At 40.5% G+C, this 18,475-nt stretch overlaps 1 protein-coding gene across 1 annotated transcript in view; it reads left to right on the top strand.

Moving 5' to 3' along the window:
• dcc (DCC netrin 1 receptor) overlaps positions 1-18,475 on the top strand; it is a 353,610-nt gene that overhangs the window by 213,629 nt on the left and 121,506 nt on the right. The window contains exons 9-12 of the mRNA XM_082541635.1: positions 5,806-5,960; positions 6,609-6,757; positions 6,877-7,015; positions 13,127-13,176. Coding sequence (XP_082397761.1) covers positions 5,806-5,960; positions 6,609-6,757; positions 6,877-7,015; positions 13,127-13,176 — 493 coding nt within the window. The remainder of the gene's footprint in view (positions 1-5,805; positions 5,961-6,608; positions 6,758-6,876; positions 7,016-13,126; positions 13,177-18,475) is intronic.

The following is an 18,475-nucleotide window of genomic DNA, read 5'->3' as shown; positions in this document are numbered from 1 at the left end:
TTGATCTGGTCCGTTATATAGTGGATGGGTTGTTAATCAGTTACAGCTTTGGTGTTATTAAAATTAACAACAGGTGCACTAGAGGGATAGCAATGCCTCAACCCCCAAAGTAGGAATGGTTTTGCTGGTGGAGGCCACTGACATTTTTCCCTTTTCATTTTTTATGACTGTTTTTTTTCACTAGTTTTTTTTTTGGCTATGGTCTAGGGCATGAGGTGACACCTGGAGCCTATGTTGCACTGGTAGTCTCCTCCAGGATTGCACATCAATATGTGCCAGTGACAGAAGGTTGGCTGTGCCTCCCAGCACAGTCTCCAGAGCATGGGGGATATTCAAGGAGATAAACAGTTACCCCAGGAGAGCTGGACAGGGCCATAGAAGGTCCTTAATCTATCAGCAGGACCAGTATCTGCTCTTTTATGCAAGGAGGAACTGGACGAGCACTGCCAGAGCTACAAAATGACCTCCAGCAGGCCACTGCTGTGAATGTCTCCAACCAGTCAATTAGAAACTGACTTCATGATGGTGACCCGAGGGCCTGACATCCTCTAGTGCAGTGTTTCCCAACCTTTTGGAGCCACAGCACATATTTCACATTAGAAAAATCACACGGCACACCACCAAACAAAAGTGTTACAAAAAGCATATTGATCATTTTTCCCCACGCACCAGGTGTAGCAGAATTGGCTCGGTTTGTCCGCAGTATACCTTTTTTGTTTTTTTCTAACCACTACTCATGCTAGGGCTTTCATCTGGGTCAAAACTTTCTCCGGGACCCAGGTCAGACTGACTGCTTTCTCTTTTCAAATATTTATCTATTGCTATTACACACTGCGTAGTCTCACAGCATGACTATTATGTAATTTCTTCTTCGTCTTCTTCTCTTTTACTGGCAGTTGGCAACCCATTTAATTAGAGCAAGTAATTGTACTGCCCTTTAGTGGAAGAGAATATAATTGTTCTGCCCGTTACTCATGCTGAGTACTAAACAGGTGGAACCAGATAATCTTCCATGGCACACCATTTGGGAAACTCTGCTCTAGTAGGCCCGATTGGCATTTCGAATAGCAGTATTGTCACATCCACCACTGGCACTAGGGATGGCACCAGTTCTGATATAAACGGTAGTAACCAGACCAAAAAGCAGCGCACATTTCGGTGCTTTTTTCCTGAGCTGTGATACACTTTAGATTCTAGCCAATCATTTTACGTTTCCGAGGATAGTAGGTGGGTCCAGGTACGTACGTTCTTTTAGAGCAGAGCTACAGATTAAAAATGCCCAAGGCGAAGCGGTCAAAAGTCTGGCTGTACTTCACATCAAAATATGCAAACTCAGCAGCCTGCAACAAGTGCTTTAAGCTGATACTGTGATACTGTCAAAGGAGGTAACACCTCGAATCCGATGAAACACCTGGCGATGCATAGCGTTTTTTTTAAAAGCCGAGAAATGGGCCGTATTTGATAGCTTGCTGCGAGACCTCACATTGAGCACATCTACTGCGGGTGGGTTGCCTGTTATCGGACCCGGAGTTAGCAACATCCCCCAAAAACACGAAGAGGAGAGTCCTGGCCCCTAGCCCTGCCAGTGTAGCAGAAATGATGATGGCAGCAGCAGCCGTTCTTCTCTGCGTGAGTAGCTTAATGTTGTTCGTGTGTAATTTACATTGAGTAGGCTAACCACGTTATTACATTAATGCATGTAAGGTGAACTAGTAAACATCATCATAGCTACATGCGGCTGTCTTCTTGTTTGATGGCAGATGCTCCCTTCACCCTGGCCAAAAAGGCTAAAATGACCAAAGAAAAAGTGGAAAACAGCTAAACATGAGAGGTTTTTGGACAAAGTTTGTGTTTTTTTCCATTGTTTAAGCACTGCTTCCAGCCAAGAGTGATACCATATATGCCCTATAGCTGCAGAAAAGGCTAACATTGTTATCTTTTTACAAAAAAACAGCTGAACATGAGAGGTTTTTGGACCAATTTTGTGTTCTCCATTCTTTAAGCACCGTTTAAGCACCGGCACCGTTTCAAAAGTACCGGTTTGGCACCGGTATCGGATAAAACCTAAACGATACCCATCCCTAACTGGCACCATGTGTTTTTCACAGATGAGAGCAGTTTCACCCTGAGCACATGTGACAGACATGAAAGGGTCTGGAGAAACAGTCGAGAAGATGTAAGATGTGCCAGCAGTATGGGACAATAGGTGGTGAATTAATAATGCTATTTATAAATTTAGAAAGCCTGTTTAGTGCAGGTGGGGTTTTAGTGCCATGGTGGAATTTAGTCTCACTTGAGAGCGATGTTGTTGCTGCTAAACTGCAGCTATATTGCGACCCCAAGGCTGATGAGATTAGGGTGGAGCAGAAACTCTGGAGGGTAAGGAAAGGGAGAGATAAAAACAGAAAGAGGTGAGATCCTTAGAGAGCGGGAAAAAATGACCAAGAAAGGCCAGCAAGATGAGAAGGACTCAGTAAAGATGTAAGCAGAGGAAGAACTATTTTTTTCTCTCTCCGTGGGTTATTCCTGTTCGAGCCGACTTACTGCCCTCACACGGTGGCCTTTTCAAGGCCAAACAGAGTTCACTCTGTATCCAGCCTGCTGGTTACCTCCACATACAGCTTTGTGTCGCTGCCTTTTTACTCGGCAGCCTTGGAAAAAAAAAACATGGATTTATATACCCCGAGAACTCCACTCACCTTTTGTGTTTTCTTTAACCTTTGTGTGTCATTGCTGCTGCCGGTGATAGCGCTTGATTTGTGTCAATGTGTCAGATTGCCATGTAATTTACCGTGTACATCTGTGGTCTGCAGTTGATAAATTCTGATAACCTCTTGACAAACTGCCCCCCCAAAAAATCACCTAAGGTCCTCGTTCAGATTGGCTGATATACTGCACATGGTGTAAGTTGTTTATTGAACAATTGTGGGAAGCTTAAAGAGGATAAGCGCAGCAAATGCTACATCCGTTTTAATCATAGTATGAGCAGGCCGCTTTGTCATTGAACCTGCCACATGCAACAATCCTATCTCAGTGGCAGTGTGTGGAATTACATGAAGATCTTGGTAAATGAACCTTTAGAATGGAATTCTCAAGTAAAACCCAAATATGGTGTAGTTAACCACGTGATGACCCTAAACACAGCCCTGAACACAACCCTGAGCAATCTGAATAAATAATAATAATGGATTGCATTCATATAGCGCTTTTTGAGACCCTCAAAGCGCTTTACAATTCCACTATTCATTCACTCTCGCATTCACACACTGGTGGAGGCAAGCTACAGTTGTAGCCACAGCTGCCCTGGGGCAGACTGACAGAAGCGAGGCTGCCATATCGCGCCATCGGCCCCTCTGGCCGATCAATTATATCAATATATAATTGATGTTTTTATTATATTGTCCTCAAAAGAAATGACAGTCAGTGAGCAAAGACAAAAACATTCTGACAAACTTTAAAGGTAGTAATATGTCCATTTTACCCTTTAGAGTTAGGGTTCATCCTTATCAAAAAGCAGTAAAGGCTCAACAACCAGTTAAAAAACAACCCTTATAAACTTAATGTCTTTAGAACACCAGTTAAATTGTTACACTCAGTCCAATTCACTTTACTCAAATAGCAAAACTATAGCTGTGGTGGAAAGTTAAAGGTTGGTGGTGGTTTGGTTTAGGAGGCTTATTGCTTTCCCCCATGCATTCTCCCAATTGCATTCATCATCAAGGTTGCTCATTTTGTCAAAAATCCCATCGTAATACACATGATTAGCCTCAATCTTGCCTCTGCCACAATAAAAGCTGAAGTGAAATGAACAAAGCCAATTCAACTACAATAACAGAATACTGCTTCTGCATCTGACAGGAGATGCTGCTGATAAGGTGTCCTTAAGAGTCAGTACCTGGACCCTGCTGTAAGACAAAAAGGTGGCTGAAAGGGGTTAGTTTTTCACATGATTGCTGTTGCTGAACTGCTTTATATCCACCCATATTAGCCAACAGCAGTACAAGAAGTAAATGAAATCAAGTAACAGTAACAGATTTTTATAACTTACCAGGAAGTCCTATTTTTTGTCGTCTGTCTGTGTATAAATGAAGTTGACTCATACAGCTCCAGCCACTGCCATTAAACTGGAGACCCCCATTTCTGATTATCAGCCAGAAGACTGAGATTTATGTACCATTTGTTTGTCTGTGGTTTTTCTTTTCTTTTCCATTTGCTGGTTAGATTTAAGCCCTAAACACTGCCTGTAGTTGTCTAACATGTTAGGTTTAACAACAATAACCTGACACATTAGTTTAATCCACATTTAAATGTGAGTCTAGTGCCATTTTTAACAGAGTTTATATGTGACAAGCAGGGAATGAGACGCGTTTGTGTCAGGCTTGTACAACAAACAAAAGAAGAAATGTGTTCTCACCTTTTGAACTGATTGATCCGTGGTTTTGTAATGAGAAGTGTGAAACAGCTAAGTGTTCTTTTCCTGTAATTTTAAAATACAGCCGAAATGCTTATAAATGAACATATTATATCTATTTTTTTAAATCTGCACACACACGGTGCAGTTTGTAGGAGTTATAAAGAACTACAGACACATTTTACTTGTGACTGCTCTGCATTTTGTACATATTGAGACAAATTTAAATCCTCTCTAGTATTTAAAAGACTAAGCTGCAGGATAGACAGTTTTCTAAACTACAGGTTTTATCCAGCTGCTGTAAAGGAAAAAAGGGAAGTATGGCATTATAGGTCAAGTTCAACTTGTCACCGTATGTAGCTGCTGACACCATGCTACGTCCAGTGGAATAAAAACTTACAAGTCACCACAAAGTCACTGTTATAAATTTGCAGACCTGAGTGGAATATGATGGAAATTGCCACAGAGAAAAGAAAAAACATATAATAGAGGCTGGACAACTGCTTTTAACTTTGAGAGGTGGGTGTAAGACAATTCTCTGAAGGTTTTACTCACTCATTTGCAGTGTTTCACTGGGGAAAATATGATGTAAAACAGTATTGGAAATGGGTAGCTCAGGAAGAGACAATTTGACTGATTGTTGCATCCCGGCTAAAACTTAAAGCTAAAAGCAACTGAAACTGTGCCTCAGTGTTTTTTAATTTAGGGAAGATTTTGGGCCCGGCTACAGTAATTTATTTACAGTACATATCTGAGCAGATCCCATTTCCCTTCTGTCTGAATTAAGGATGAGTTACAAAGCTCTTTTGTGCTTCTCAGTGGTGAAGTCAAGATTTGGCATGCAGTGAACATCAGTGCAGGGATGTTTTATCTGTTTTCATCAAAAGGAAGCAAAATCCTGCCAACATAAAGTTTCCTTTTATGTTTTATCTCCAGGAATATTTTCAGTATTCTTTATTTAAAAATGCAACAGCATGTTTTCCTTACAGTGAACTGAAGCCCCAGTGTGTGTGTGTGTGTGTGTGTTTGATGTTACTGTGGAAACATGCTAATCATTGCATCTGGGTTCGTCTCATCTGTGGTCTGGCGATTAGTTGAGAACTGCGAGGCTGCAGAGGTGCTGTAATCTGAGGATTAGCAGCAGACAGTGAGGGATTACACAGATTGCAGCTGATTACAGGGGAGATTATCTGTGCTGTTACAAAGTGGAGATGGACTGGGATTACCTCCCAGTTTACGTCTATTTAAATAAAACCCTAAATAAAAAAAAAAAGGATGTAGTTGTTATATGTAATTACAATTACTTTCAGGAAAAGACAGTTGGTTCTTTTTCCTTTCTTTTCTTGTTTTTCCTGTAATTAGCAGTTAATCCATGGTGCTTTTTTCCATGTTAGGGAGAGGTCAGTGAACGTGTCAGAGCCGGAGTCTCTGGAGCTGACAGTTTCCAACCTGAAGCCGGAGGAGAGCTACAGCTTCAGAGTTGTCGCTTATAACGATGTTGGGCCAGGAGAGAGCTCCGCCCCCCTCAAGATCACCACAAAACCTGATCGTAAGACACAAACACTCCATCACACACAAACACACACGCTCAGTCATCTGTATAAAACTTCTTTTTCTTTTTGCACATTAGTTCATATTTTGGGTCAGACTACAGTTGAGCTCAGTGAGGCAGACTGTCAAGACCAACATCAAGCTATGGAGTTCTCTGTTAGCCAATAGCAGAAGGAGAAAATAGGTAGAAAGACCCAGACTTGCTGTGATGCATGGATGGATCCATGGCTGTTGTTGGTTCCTTACACCTCTTTTCTCGTGATCTCACTCAGGTGGAAAACAAGGAATGTCTGGCCCAGATGTGGCCCACATTTGGCCTTGAATAATGTCCAAGTTATATAGGCCAGATGTTACTATAGCAGGCTCACTCAGCGGGTTGTCTAAGCTATTGTAAATCGAAATGTCAAATCATTAAAAATGCATCTGATTTTCCGGTCAGTATATTATCTTTTTTTTTTCTTAAGACATTAAACCTGTCTATGCTTAAATTTAGTGATACTGGAGTGAAATAGGCCTTTATTATAAAATGATAGCTAGCTATCCTCTTGACTCTCATGAAAATCAGATCATGCTGTCCCTGCAGTAAAGGTAACACATGTCTAAAAGTAGCAGCACTGGTAACAGAAGTGTTTGTGTGTGCCTTCAGTCCAAGTTCCCAGCAAGGTGGAGTCTCTCCGAGCGTTGGCTCTTTCTCCAACCTCCGTTCAGGTTAGCTGGGAGCCACCCAGCTTTCCGAACGGCCCCATCCTGGGCTACAGGCTGCTGTGGACCGAGAGCCCGTCGGGCAAGGAGCAGGTGAGCTCCATCACCAATGGTTTATGATGCTTTAGATAGTCTGAGTCATTGTTTTGGAGTTCATTTGACCTTATTCGGTTGTTTGTTGAATGTAATCAATACTCTGTGTTTGTGTTCAGAGTGTGGAGGTGAATGGACAAAACTACAAGATGGAGGGACTCAACAAGTTCACAGAGTACACAGTTCGAGTTTTGGGCATCAATCGCTATGGACCAGGGACTGCCTCAGATGCCGTCAGTGTCACCACCCAATCAGATGGTGAGCTGTGTCTTAACATTTCCTCATTTATTCAGTGTGGAAAATCACATGTATCAGGAAATGAAACATGACATGACCATGTTATAACAGAAGGAAAGTCACAGAGGCTTTTTCTCTGTCACTGAAATTCCACCGGTCTTCAGTATCCCATTATCCACTCTTTCATCTTCTTTTCTCAGTTTTGATAGTAGCCTTAACATCCACTCACTCACCAGTGAACAGCACTTGTCTTGTATGAATCCCATTTGGGTATGCAAAGAGGTAAAACTTCTTTATAAAGCAGTAGATATAGTTCTGTGCACATCTTGTCCACTATTCCCACAGTGGTCTTCAGGAAACCTTCTCCAGAATTCTCCAGGCCTTTTGTTCCATTATCTGGAAAAAGAATATGCCAAACTATTTCATAATGATCTGGGCTCTGGGAAGGCCAATATATGATGGATCAGATACTTTTACCCTGGTTTTGCATGGGGGTTCAAAATCTGATGGTACTTTTCTGCATTCATAATTTAATACATTTTGATAAGATCTGCAAAACCACTGGATGGAAGGCATCCCCAAACCGTGACAGAGCCTCCACTGTGTTTTACAGGTTGTAAGAATGGCTTCTTGACAGCCACCCATTCAGTGAAACTTTTTCAGATTTCAGATAAATCTCTGATTTTTTTTTCCTATTTCTTAAGGACATCACTTTCAGATCCTGTTCATCTGGTGTAGATAAGCAACCTTTTCCTTTGCTCTTTACTCTTCTCATTGCCTCAGATTTTGTAAGGATGCAGTGCACAGCATGCTGAAATATGCCAACTTTGAACTGTTGTGCAATAACACTTTGAGAAAATACAAGAAAGTCTGGCATCTTGAATACAAACTATAATGAAACGAGAGGTGACCAAAGATTCTAACCTAACCCTCACTGTTAATACATCTCTGGAAAATTGGTGGACAAAATTGGAGGGTTAAAATAGCAGCTCACTGTCTTCTTTGGGTTGTGCTGTATATATATACTATTTGGCTAGACTGATTAAACACAGTACAGTAATAAATACGGAACTTCTTGAAAGAATTGTCAGCGTCATACAGTAACAAAAAGAAAAGCTAATTTATTATATTTACAGGATCTATTGCTTCTATTCCTTCCAGCCACGTCCACTGTTAATTTCTAACAGCAGCACAACAATGACACACTGGAGCACAGGCCTTTTTTTTTAAGTTGCCCACAATAGGCTGTTAAAAATCCACTCTCTCTGAAATACCAAGGACATGATCTCAATGGAAGCTGTCACTGTGGTTATTGAAGAAAGTATTGATTTTGGTGGATGTTCAAGAGTGAACTTAACCCATCCAGTTTAAAAGAATCTGAAGAGGATTTTTATTTTATTTTTTGCAAGCTGGGACTTGTTATAAAACGAGTGTTTTCATTTTGTTGATGTCTTATCTCAGTCTGAGGCAGTCCACGCTGAAAATTCTTCCGCTCAGGCCATACATCACCCGTGCAACATGCATTTTATTCAGCTGGGTCCTCAAAAGTCTGAAATACAAATTTGCACAAAGTACATTTTTATTATCAGTAAATTGTCTTAAATTTTGTTTCGATGGGTTATGAATATATTTAGTCACATAACCATAACCACCACATTTAGCTCACACAAAGTGACTACATCTTTAATGTCATGCTATTTTTGAAACAATCTAGACTCTGATCCCGATTCTGACGACTATATCAGTGAAAGATAACCAGACCTCATTTTAAGACACAGCAGTTTCACTTTTCAGACCCTGAAGCAACATCCAAATTATAAAGTACAGCTTGTTAGTACTGGGTTGGACCGCCTTTTTCCTTCATTCTTCATGGCACAGATTCAACAGGGTGCTAGAAATATTCCTCAGACATGAACATGACAAACAGTTGCAGCAGATTTGAATCTCTTTATTCACTACATCTCAGAGGTGCTCTATTAGATTGGGATCTGGTGATTGCAGATGCCATTTGAGTACAGTGTCGTGTTCAAGAAACCAATTTGAGATGATTTGAAGACATGATTAATATGTTATTAATATCCTTAACCACAAGGAGTCCAGAATATTAAAGAGTGACTTGTGCAGTCTGACTGGTTTGAACTGGTCCTAGTTTCAAGCAGCACTTCAACTTAGATCTGAAAACTGCTGGGCGAGGTGGTGTCTATTACCTGGCACTGTGTATATGTGTGTGAGAGAAAGACACCGAGAGAAGAGCCAATGGGAACACAGTCTTTAGCCCTTCTCATAGACAGCCCCCCTTCTTGCTGTCAGGAGTTTCATTAGGAGACTCGGGGGTCTTTAATTAAGTAGGCAGAAGAAGGAGCAGCTTCATTTAAACCTCCTTTTAGCCTGACACATTAAATGGAGTCCACACACACATACACACACACACACACACACACACACACTTTCTCTTTCACATGGTTCAGTATTAAAGTTCGTCATGTGTGGCGCAGAAAAGAGGAAGAAACGAGGAAGTTCATAAGTCATGAAAATACTCAGAGAAAACGTAGGAAAAGAAATAGATTCAAGAAACGTATACTTGCATGCACTAGTTTTAGTGACCAGCTAATCACCTTTACTCGCTGATTGTCTGACAAAATCCTCATATCTCACATCTTATTTTAATGTTACCACATAAAAATCCAAGAGCCTTAGCCTTGACGTATTCTTTACAATCACTGATTTGATTAATTTGACCTTTCACTGCCCACTACAGACACAGGGAGTGAAATGTCAGTGGGTGACACTGGGAGCCTAATATGTTATCACAGATACTATTAAAGAGTTTGTGGCCTACAAATAGTGGACACTTGACTAGATAAATACATCAGACTAGACGTTCTCAGGGTGAAAAGGGATTGTTCAGTGTGGATTGTTCACTTGGTAGACATAAGAAAAATTGGACTATTACAAAGTACTCAGCATAGGTTTAGGCATGTCCACATCTAGTTGCCCTCAGAAAGACTAGTCACTTAAACGAATTTTTTTTTTTTATTGTACATCAGTTGATGTCAACTTTGGGTTTAAGCAACCTCAAGCATTTAGAGATGTAGACAAAATCAAGACCAGCTGCTGGAATTCAAGCTGAGGATGAGGATGGGGAAAAAGGCGATTGAAGTGACTTTGAGTCTGACATTGTTGTTGGTGCCACACATGCTGGATTGAGGATTTCAGTAACTGCTGATCTGTTGGGATTTTCCTACACAGCCATCACTAGGGTTAAGAGAGAATGGTCCGAATAATGAGAACATTTCCAGTTAGTGGTGATTGTCTGAGTGAAAACGCCTTGTTGGTATGAGAGGCCAAAGGAGAATAGCCAGACTGCTTCGAGCAGAAGTGAAGGTAATAGTAACAGAGATAACCGCTCATTACAACTGAGGTATACACAAGAGCATTTCTAAACGCACAACACATCAAACCTCGAAGCAGAACTACACAAGATTAGACTGGGTGCCATTTCTGTATAAGAACAGGAAAATGATGCTATAGTTCACACCGATTCACCAAAAATGATAAATAGTAGAGTCCAAAAAGGTTGCCTGGTCTGATGTGACACTCTGACCCTAGCATGGGATCAGAATTTGGCACCAACAACATGGAAGCCTAAATCTATCCTGCCATGTATCAGCACTTTAGGCTGCTGGTGAATGTGTAATGGTGTTTGGGAATATGTTCATCATGTTAATCCCTTTATGACCACAGTGTACTCATCAGCTTGATAACATGCCATGTAGCAAAGGTCGCATAATGTCAAACTAGTTTCTATTTGGTTTTAATTACGGGAATTCACAGTCACCAGTCCAATAGAGCACCTTTGAGGTGTGGTGCGAGCAAAGTTTCACTTCATGGATATGCAGCCGGAAAATCTGCAGAAACAATGTGATGCTTTCATGTGTGTACCATGAAAAATTAATGCAGGTCCGAAGCCATCAGGGGGTCTAATCTGGCACTAGCAAGGTTTCTCAGTGAAGTATCTGTTAAGTATATACGCACCTTTTGGCCTGAAGAAAGGGAATACATTATTAGCTTGAGGTCCAGTAATTATCCCTCGTGGGTATGATTGTTTAAATTGTAATGGACTCACTGGCATGTAAGCACTCGACTTATGCTTATCCAACCAAAGTTGGATATTGCATAAGCTGTGTGGACATTTCCCTCCAAGAAAAAATGCTGCTGGTGCTAGCACTGCTAATATTAGCCACACTCTGCAAACAAATCTGACATCTGATGATTGTCACACATTTTAACTGCATTTAAATTATAATTTCATTACTGAAAATCCATTTCAAATGGTTCTAAAATATAGTTCTGAAGGGGTCTTGAATGAGGTTTCAGAAGTCCTAGTTTCACTCTGGCTCCCTATACTCTCCTGCTATTATTCCTAGCTTTTGCATGGTAGGACAGTGTGCTTTACATTTTCTACACAGACTGAGTCCTTTAATATCAATGCAACATTCAGCTTCTGATGGGTGTGCTGAGAGGGACGCTGTGATTAATAAACTTCCACAGAGGCAGAGAGAACGGAGGCGTGTGTCCAGCTGCAGTCACACCATAAAAATGATCTGAAATAACACAAACACACACTTGCAGATGCAGAGCGGCTGTATTGTGAATCTTCCGGCTGTGTCTCGATGATAACGGTGACTTGTGGGCTAATTGAATTTACAATAAAACTGATTCATAGACACACGTTGGAAGACACACACACACACAGACATAAATAGCGAGCAGCTGAATCAACAGATAAGCCGTTGACAGTTAATCAGGCATCTGATTGGACAGTTCACTCAAACCAATGTTGCACTTTTGCTGGACACAAAAACGCATCTGCTGCTTTTTCTAGAAGTCTGTCAACTCTCTCTTCTATTATTCATTCATCTCTTCTTCTTCTTCACCACCATCCTCTCTTTTGTGTTCCATTTATTCTGGTGTTTTTCAGTGCTTTTGGTCTCTCTGTGAGTCAGTTAGCAAGATTACACAAGAACTTTGGAGCCAAATTTCATGAAACTTCGGGAGGTGGAGCTCCTCCAGTTTGTGTTTGTCTTCCTATTTCATCCATTCATTTTTTCTTGTCTTTGTTTGATCTCTTTTTAGCTTTCTCCTCTTTGTTTGATTATTTTTCTTTCCTTTGCATCTTCCTCTTCATCTTTTTTTGTGCTTTCATGTACTAAAACCAAGTTTTTTCCTCTCTAAACTTAAAAGCTCTTATGTTTCATTCTTTTTCATCTTCTGATCTTCATGCTTACTCTTTCATTTTCTTCCCAATATCTTCTTTTTTGTATTTCTTCTTCATCTTTCATCATCATCCCGTTTTTCCCCTGTGACCATCATGTTCACTTTGGTCCCCCCCCCCCCCCCCCTTGTTTGTATATATATGTTTTACTTTTGCCTTTGTTATTTTTTGTAGCTTTTTCTTCTTCACCTTCTTTGCTTCTTCTGGTTTCGTTTTTTTAGGAAATAAAACAAATTTTTAACAAATAAAAGGTTTAGAAGGACTTAAGCAGTCATGTTAAAAACGTTCGATCTCAGTATGTGATCTATCTTACTATAGCCACAAAACCATGAGAAGATTGTCTTTTTCTTCCAATCTCTGTAGTATTCTTCTCTGTCCTTCGTCACTACATTCATGAATCCTCTCTCTGTTCTTCCTGTTGTCCTCGTGCGTGTCACTTCCAACAAAACAGAAAATAGAAATAAATCAAATCTAACTTTCTAAAGCTCTGTTTGTTATGTGTAATTTTCAGACCTTTTACATTATTGCAGCCATAACAATGTAAAAGTAGCATTAAAAATTAAACTTTTTTTACGTTAAATATTAATAGCGTTCCTATTCATGCATGTACATGTGTAGTTGTCATTTTGCAGGAGCATAGATTTGTTTGCATATTCAGGACTGAACCAGCATGTTACATTTTAAAGTTTAAAGTCATGTTTGAATGTACAACCAGAAATACACTTTTTCTCCATAGCGGCTTCCTTTTTTATTAATAAATAATATCATTAGAGCTATTGTTGTATTTTCGTATTGATTTATATGTTGCATTGTTTGTTTTCCTGACATTTTCCTTTCCTTTACATTTGTCTCTGCAGTACCCAGCGCTCCTCCACAAAACATCACCTTAGAGGTCGTCCTGTCCAGGGTGAGTTTAAATACCCATATTTTTATTCCCTCTTCTCTCTGCTCACATCCATACACTGCAACAACATCCACATCATAATCTGCTCCATTCGCGGTGGTATTACCAGTAAAATCCAACGTTATCCCCTTGAACAGAAAGACTCTTTCACCTTTTACGATCTGAGCTTACAGACTTTAACATCACTGCCTGACTTTCCAGGTTCTGTCTCCCTTGAAGTGACTGATGGCTGCTTATTCTGACCCACATCTAAACAGTGACACAGCCATCAGTCAGCAGTCGCTCTCTAGTGATCTGGCCTCATTTTACTGATTGATGGGATCCTAGAATGTGCATAAATAAATGTCTTTCTGCATTTTTCCCAACTCATTTATGTTTCCTCTGTTGACTGTCCAAGCTGCTCATGTGATTTATGTGTTGAAAAATATTTACATGCTCTAATTCACACAAAGTCAATACAGAAATCGACATTTTATGTCACAAAAAATGAGTGACACCCCCTCTGTGCCCACCAACAGATCAGACAGCCGGTTCAAGGGTTGTAGCCATGAAGTGAAGGAGCTTTTCTAACTTCTTTAACCCTGTGAGACCTACAGTGCTGTGCAAAAGTCTTGAATCAGCCTTCATTTCTTGATATTTTTCTAGGAAGATAGTAAATAGCTGCAGTGATATACTGAAATGTGTGCAAATGTAAATGGCAATATAGTGCACTGCTCAAATAAATGAAGTAACAGTGATCAGAGTTTGGTATTAAGCCAGTAAAACTTGTGAGATATTGATCTGGTCAGTTAAGTAACAGAAGGGGTTGTTAATCAGTATCAACTGCTTTCATTTGAATGAAATTAACAATACATGCAGTACAGGAACAACAATAAGAAGCTATGCATTGTTTTGGACTTGGCTAGGGTCAGTGCCACTATTGTTACCAGGTGATACATGAACCCTACAGAGATCACACAGGTAGTCCAACTCCTCTAGGATGGTACACCAATACATGTAATTGCCAGAAGGTTTGCCACAATAACACAAAGAAAACAGAGAAAACCCCAACAAACATACTCCCTTATGAGCAAGCGCTTTGGTGACAGTGGGAAGGAAAAACTCCCTTTTAACAGGAAGGAACCTCGAAAAGCACCAAGCTGAGGGAGGTGCAACCATTTGCCGTAAATTACTATTTAAGGCTAAAAGTAATTTCTAATATTTGTGTGTTGCAATTTGCAAGATCAAAAGTCTTATATCAATTTGGTCAATCTCAAATTCAAGATTATCCTCTTAGGTATGTCCAGACAGCTTCCAGGATGGCTGCTCTGTAGGTTCACTAAAGACCTCAAACCTGGACAGATAGTAAACATCAACTTTGGTTTCAAGCTGGATGCATTTCATGTTGATGATTCATTTTGATGATGAGCAGCTACAGCCAGCAGTTTTGAATGGAAGCATCAAGAGTTTTCAAAACCAAAGGCAGTTCTACTGCCGTTTCTACTGACTTCTAATCTTAAGTCCAGCAGTGTCTTAGGAAAGAACAGTCAGAGGAAACAATATGAACTATGGTATGTGCCAGTGTGCCATCCTGTGCTGCCTCAGGATACATTGAAAATGCATAGAAAGGCTGTTGTCTTGACTTTGTCTCAGGAGAAGCCCACAGTGTAGGGTTTTGAAGAGCTTTTATTTAAAAGTATACTTCTCAAATATAACAGAAAATGTGTCTGGTAGCAGACATTTGGGAAAAAAACCAAAATGTAGCAAGGATCATCCCTGTTTAAAGAAAATTAGTCAAAGGAAAAATAATTTGGAAAGCATGTTATTTTTAACACTAGTCACTGCCTCAATTCATATTGAGTGGTACTAAATATGAGTTTAAACGGAATTAATTCCTGAACTGCATAAAATCAGCAGGAGGTGGCTGGAATGGATGGTGGGTGTACAAAGTACTCAAGTTTTACACCAGCAGCTAGAGTTCACGGGCTGACTGGTGTCTGTGGTTTAATCATCAAAGCTTTGGTTGAAGCTTTGATTAAATTTAAATAAACGTCTTGAGTCAATGTGCACTTTTATTTATTAAAATACACTGCCAACCTTCTGAAACCATATTATATTATATTATATTATATTATATTATATTATATTATATTATATTAATGGTTATCTAGTTTTGCTGTTACTTTGCTAGTAATGTTTGATCCAGTAGAACTGCCATTACCAACAGATTATCCATTAGCATTGGGTGTGTGATATGCTACCAACATGGCATACAGACCAGGTATTATCCAGTTTCAAAATATTACCATTTTACTGTCAGACTGTAAAAAACATTTTAAAAAATTATGTAAAGTTTAATTAATTGTTAATTTTTAATTTGTTACACTTAAGGTGTTGTGACAGTGTTTATAACAATATTATAATAATGTTTAAACAAACAGGATAAGCATTCATCTTTGGACTCAGTGTTGTACAGGAGGATATTTAAATCCTAATGTCTTTCTTAGATATTGGTATTCAAGTCTAAAACAGTATGAACTGGTGTCCCCGGTCAATAAACTTCCAGGTTTCCCTGTTCTTGCCCCTCTGACTTCCTTTTTTTTTTTTTTTTGTCTGTCCCGTTTGGCTCTTTTGCCATCAGAATTGTTGTCTAAAGGCAAAGAAAGATGCCCAACGAATTTACTTTACCAAATTGACCATCCCAGCCTTGCCGTAATGGTCCATTTGATTCACCTTTTATTGTTTATTTTATTTTCACTTGCTGAATACGGGACAGACTTGACTGGGGGAAAGAAGGGGAGAAAGAAAGAGGGAAAGAGAAACAGCTGAGAAGAGGGACGGGGGAGAAGGGCAAAAAACAAGAACCAACAGAATGGGCAGAAAAAAAATGCATATATCAATCACCTGGATCACCTGCTGAGAAAGAAAAAAGAAAACAAGCAGAAGAGAACAAGAGTAATAGAATAAACAACATCACAATGATATATGGGAATATGACAGTAAATACTAAATGTTAAACATTATTGTGCAGCACATAAGATCAACAGAACACAGTGTGCTTTGAGGTAGGCGCCCGTGAGCTCTGCCGGCAGCCAGCCGTGCCTGAGTGACCGAGCCCCAGGCCGAGAGGCTTGGGGCACCCCACCTCCGAAGTGGCCCGAGCGAGCCCCAGGCTCCAGGCCCCGATAAGCGGCCGTCAAGGAGTGAGCCGGTGTGTACCTGGACACCCATCCCTGGACACAAAGAACCACCAACGCACCGATGTCTGAGGGAGTCCGCCACCGGCAGGGGAAGTGGTGGTAGGGGGAGATAGGCCTCCAAACCTTGGAGGGCCTGAGATGTCCCCAGAGAGGTGGCGTCTGATACCCAACCTGACATATAGACACAGACATACAGGCACACACAGACACAAACATCCATTCCCACCCTCATGCTCTCATATGCACTTACTCCACACTCAACCAACGTGGAGACAAACATAAAGAGAAGCTGTACACACGATCACACTCCCCAAGCGTACTCTACAAACCGGGTCTAGGTACCCTTGCCCCTGGAGGGGGGAACTGCACCCAGACCCAGGTGGTGTTACCCTTTTCCCTGCGGTGGGGGGAGGCAGACCGCCCCGACTCCGCAGCAGCAGGGAGGCCCCACACTCCAGACCGCAGTCGAACGGCCAACTCCTCCTCCTAGCCCCCCCGCTCCAGCAGGCCGGAGAGAATGGGCTTAATGCCCCTCTGACTTCCTGCTGCAGACTGCAGACTCCTGTGTGATGGCACTAACACAACAAAGTATATTTTTGAGTATGTTTGTGAAAATGTTTGGCAGTAACACTGTTTCTAAATTATCCCTAAGATCTTTTATCAGTTGTGGTTTTATATTAGACGATACAATCATGATATTTAACAATACATAGAGATACATCTATGACTTGGAAGTAGTGGCAAATAATATTATCTGACAAGTTTGCCCAAAACCATAGAATCAACAGCTTAACAACGCTGCAGGTACAACCACTGTAAAATGTGATAATAAAATATTATTTTGCTATAACACCAAAATCCCCAATGACCCAAATGTGTTTTGAAGAGATGATGATAAGCTGAGAAGAAACTTCTGATGCAAAAATCCATTCCAAAGTTTGGTTTAAGTTCAGCCCGGCACACTGAGGTAAACCAAATCAATATCGAAGATAAAGTCAGATTAGTGCAAAGTTGTTGCTTCCCCAGCAGCCAAAGGCACAACAGCTTGGTTACAGCCACAGGATCCATTTAAGTAGTCCTGTGAAGGTTTTCACAGTTTCTCCTGCCTCTTCTCTGTTTTTAATACCTTGGTCGGGTATTTGAATATAGAGAAGTGGTGGAGATGTAAGTTTGAATAAACTTACCACCTTCTTTCACTCTGTTTCATCAGATGTTTGTGTGATCAGGTTATTTCATGTTACTCAGAAAGCAGCAGTGGAAAAGAAAATCATGAATGTTTCCGTTGGCTGTGTGAGCGACTTATAATTTATGTCCATACAAATGGAAGTTCAGACAGTCTGTGGAGAGTTGACCTCATTTAGTTTCTGTCCGCTTATTTTTCTGCATGTGATTGATATTTATCTGACGATTGGCTCTTAGGTCAAGGCTGATTGATTGGCAATGTCAGAGGTGTTTGATGGCTGAAAGCCTTAGGATACATGTATAACAAAGAGCAATATGGGTGTCTGTTGTTGAAAGATGAATGCCAAACATACTGGAGCTGCAGGTGGCGCTGCCTCCACACCCTGACCTCAACTTGCACTTAGACAAAGAGAAGAACAAAAAACATTTTACATAGGGGCAAGATAATTAGAGATTACTGTTACTGTTATTGGTTGTTCTAACAGTATCAGTGGAAGCAGTAGTGGTACTGAAGAGAAAAGAAAAGTCACATTTCAAGTAAGATTCTCGGGGTTAGTTGAAAATGTTTTTGCTACCAAATGTTGACTTTCTGGTAAACATTACAAATTTCAGACACATCAAAGGCAATCAAAAAGATCTGCTCAAGCTGATTGTCCTCTAAACAGATGTTCTCCATGCAGCAGACATTATGAATTCGGTGAAAGTTGTGTAAGATGATCATAAGTCAGTACCACCACTGAGGACATCAAATTTATATTGTCAACATAGCAAAGTGTGTATCTTCAGGCCCCCCAATATTCTTTCAACGTCAGATTTTTCTTCTTTTTTTTCAGCGTGATGAGATGAGAGAAAGCATCAGTGCACAGTTTGTTTCTGTAGATTTCAGCACTTTCTCAGTTTGTCATCCTTCATGATACTGAGATCAGGGTTGTGGCCAAACT

The sequence above is a fragment of the Aulonocara stuartgranti genome (genome assembly GCF_965226115.1).
Source record: "Aulonocara stuartgranti genome assembly, chromosome: 7".
NCBI lineage: Eukaryota > Metazoa > Chordata > Actinopteri > Cichliformes > Cichlidae > Aulonocara > Aulonocara stuartgranti.
This window is presented reverse-complemented; position numbering and strand designations above follow the sequence as displayed.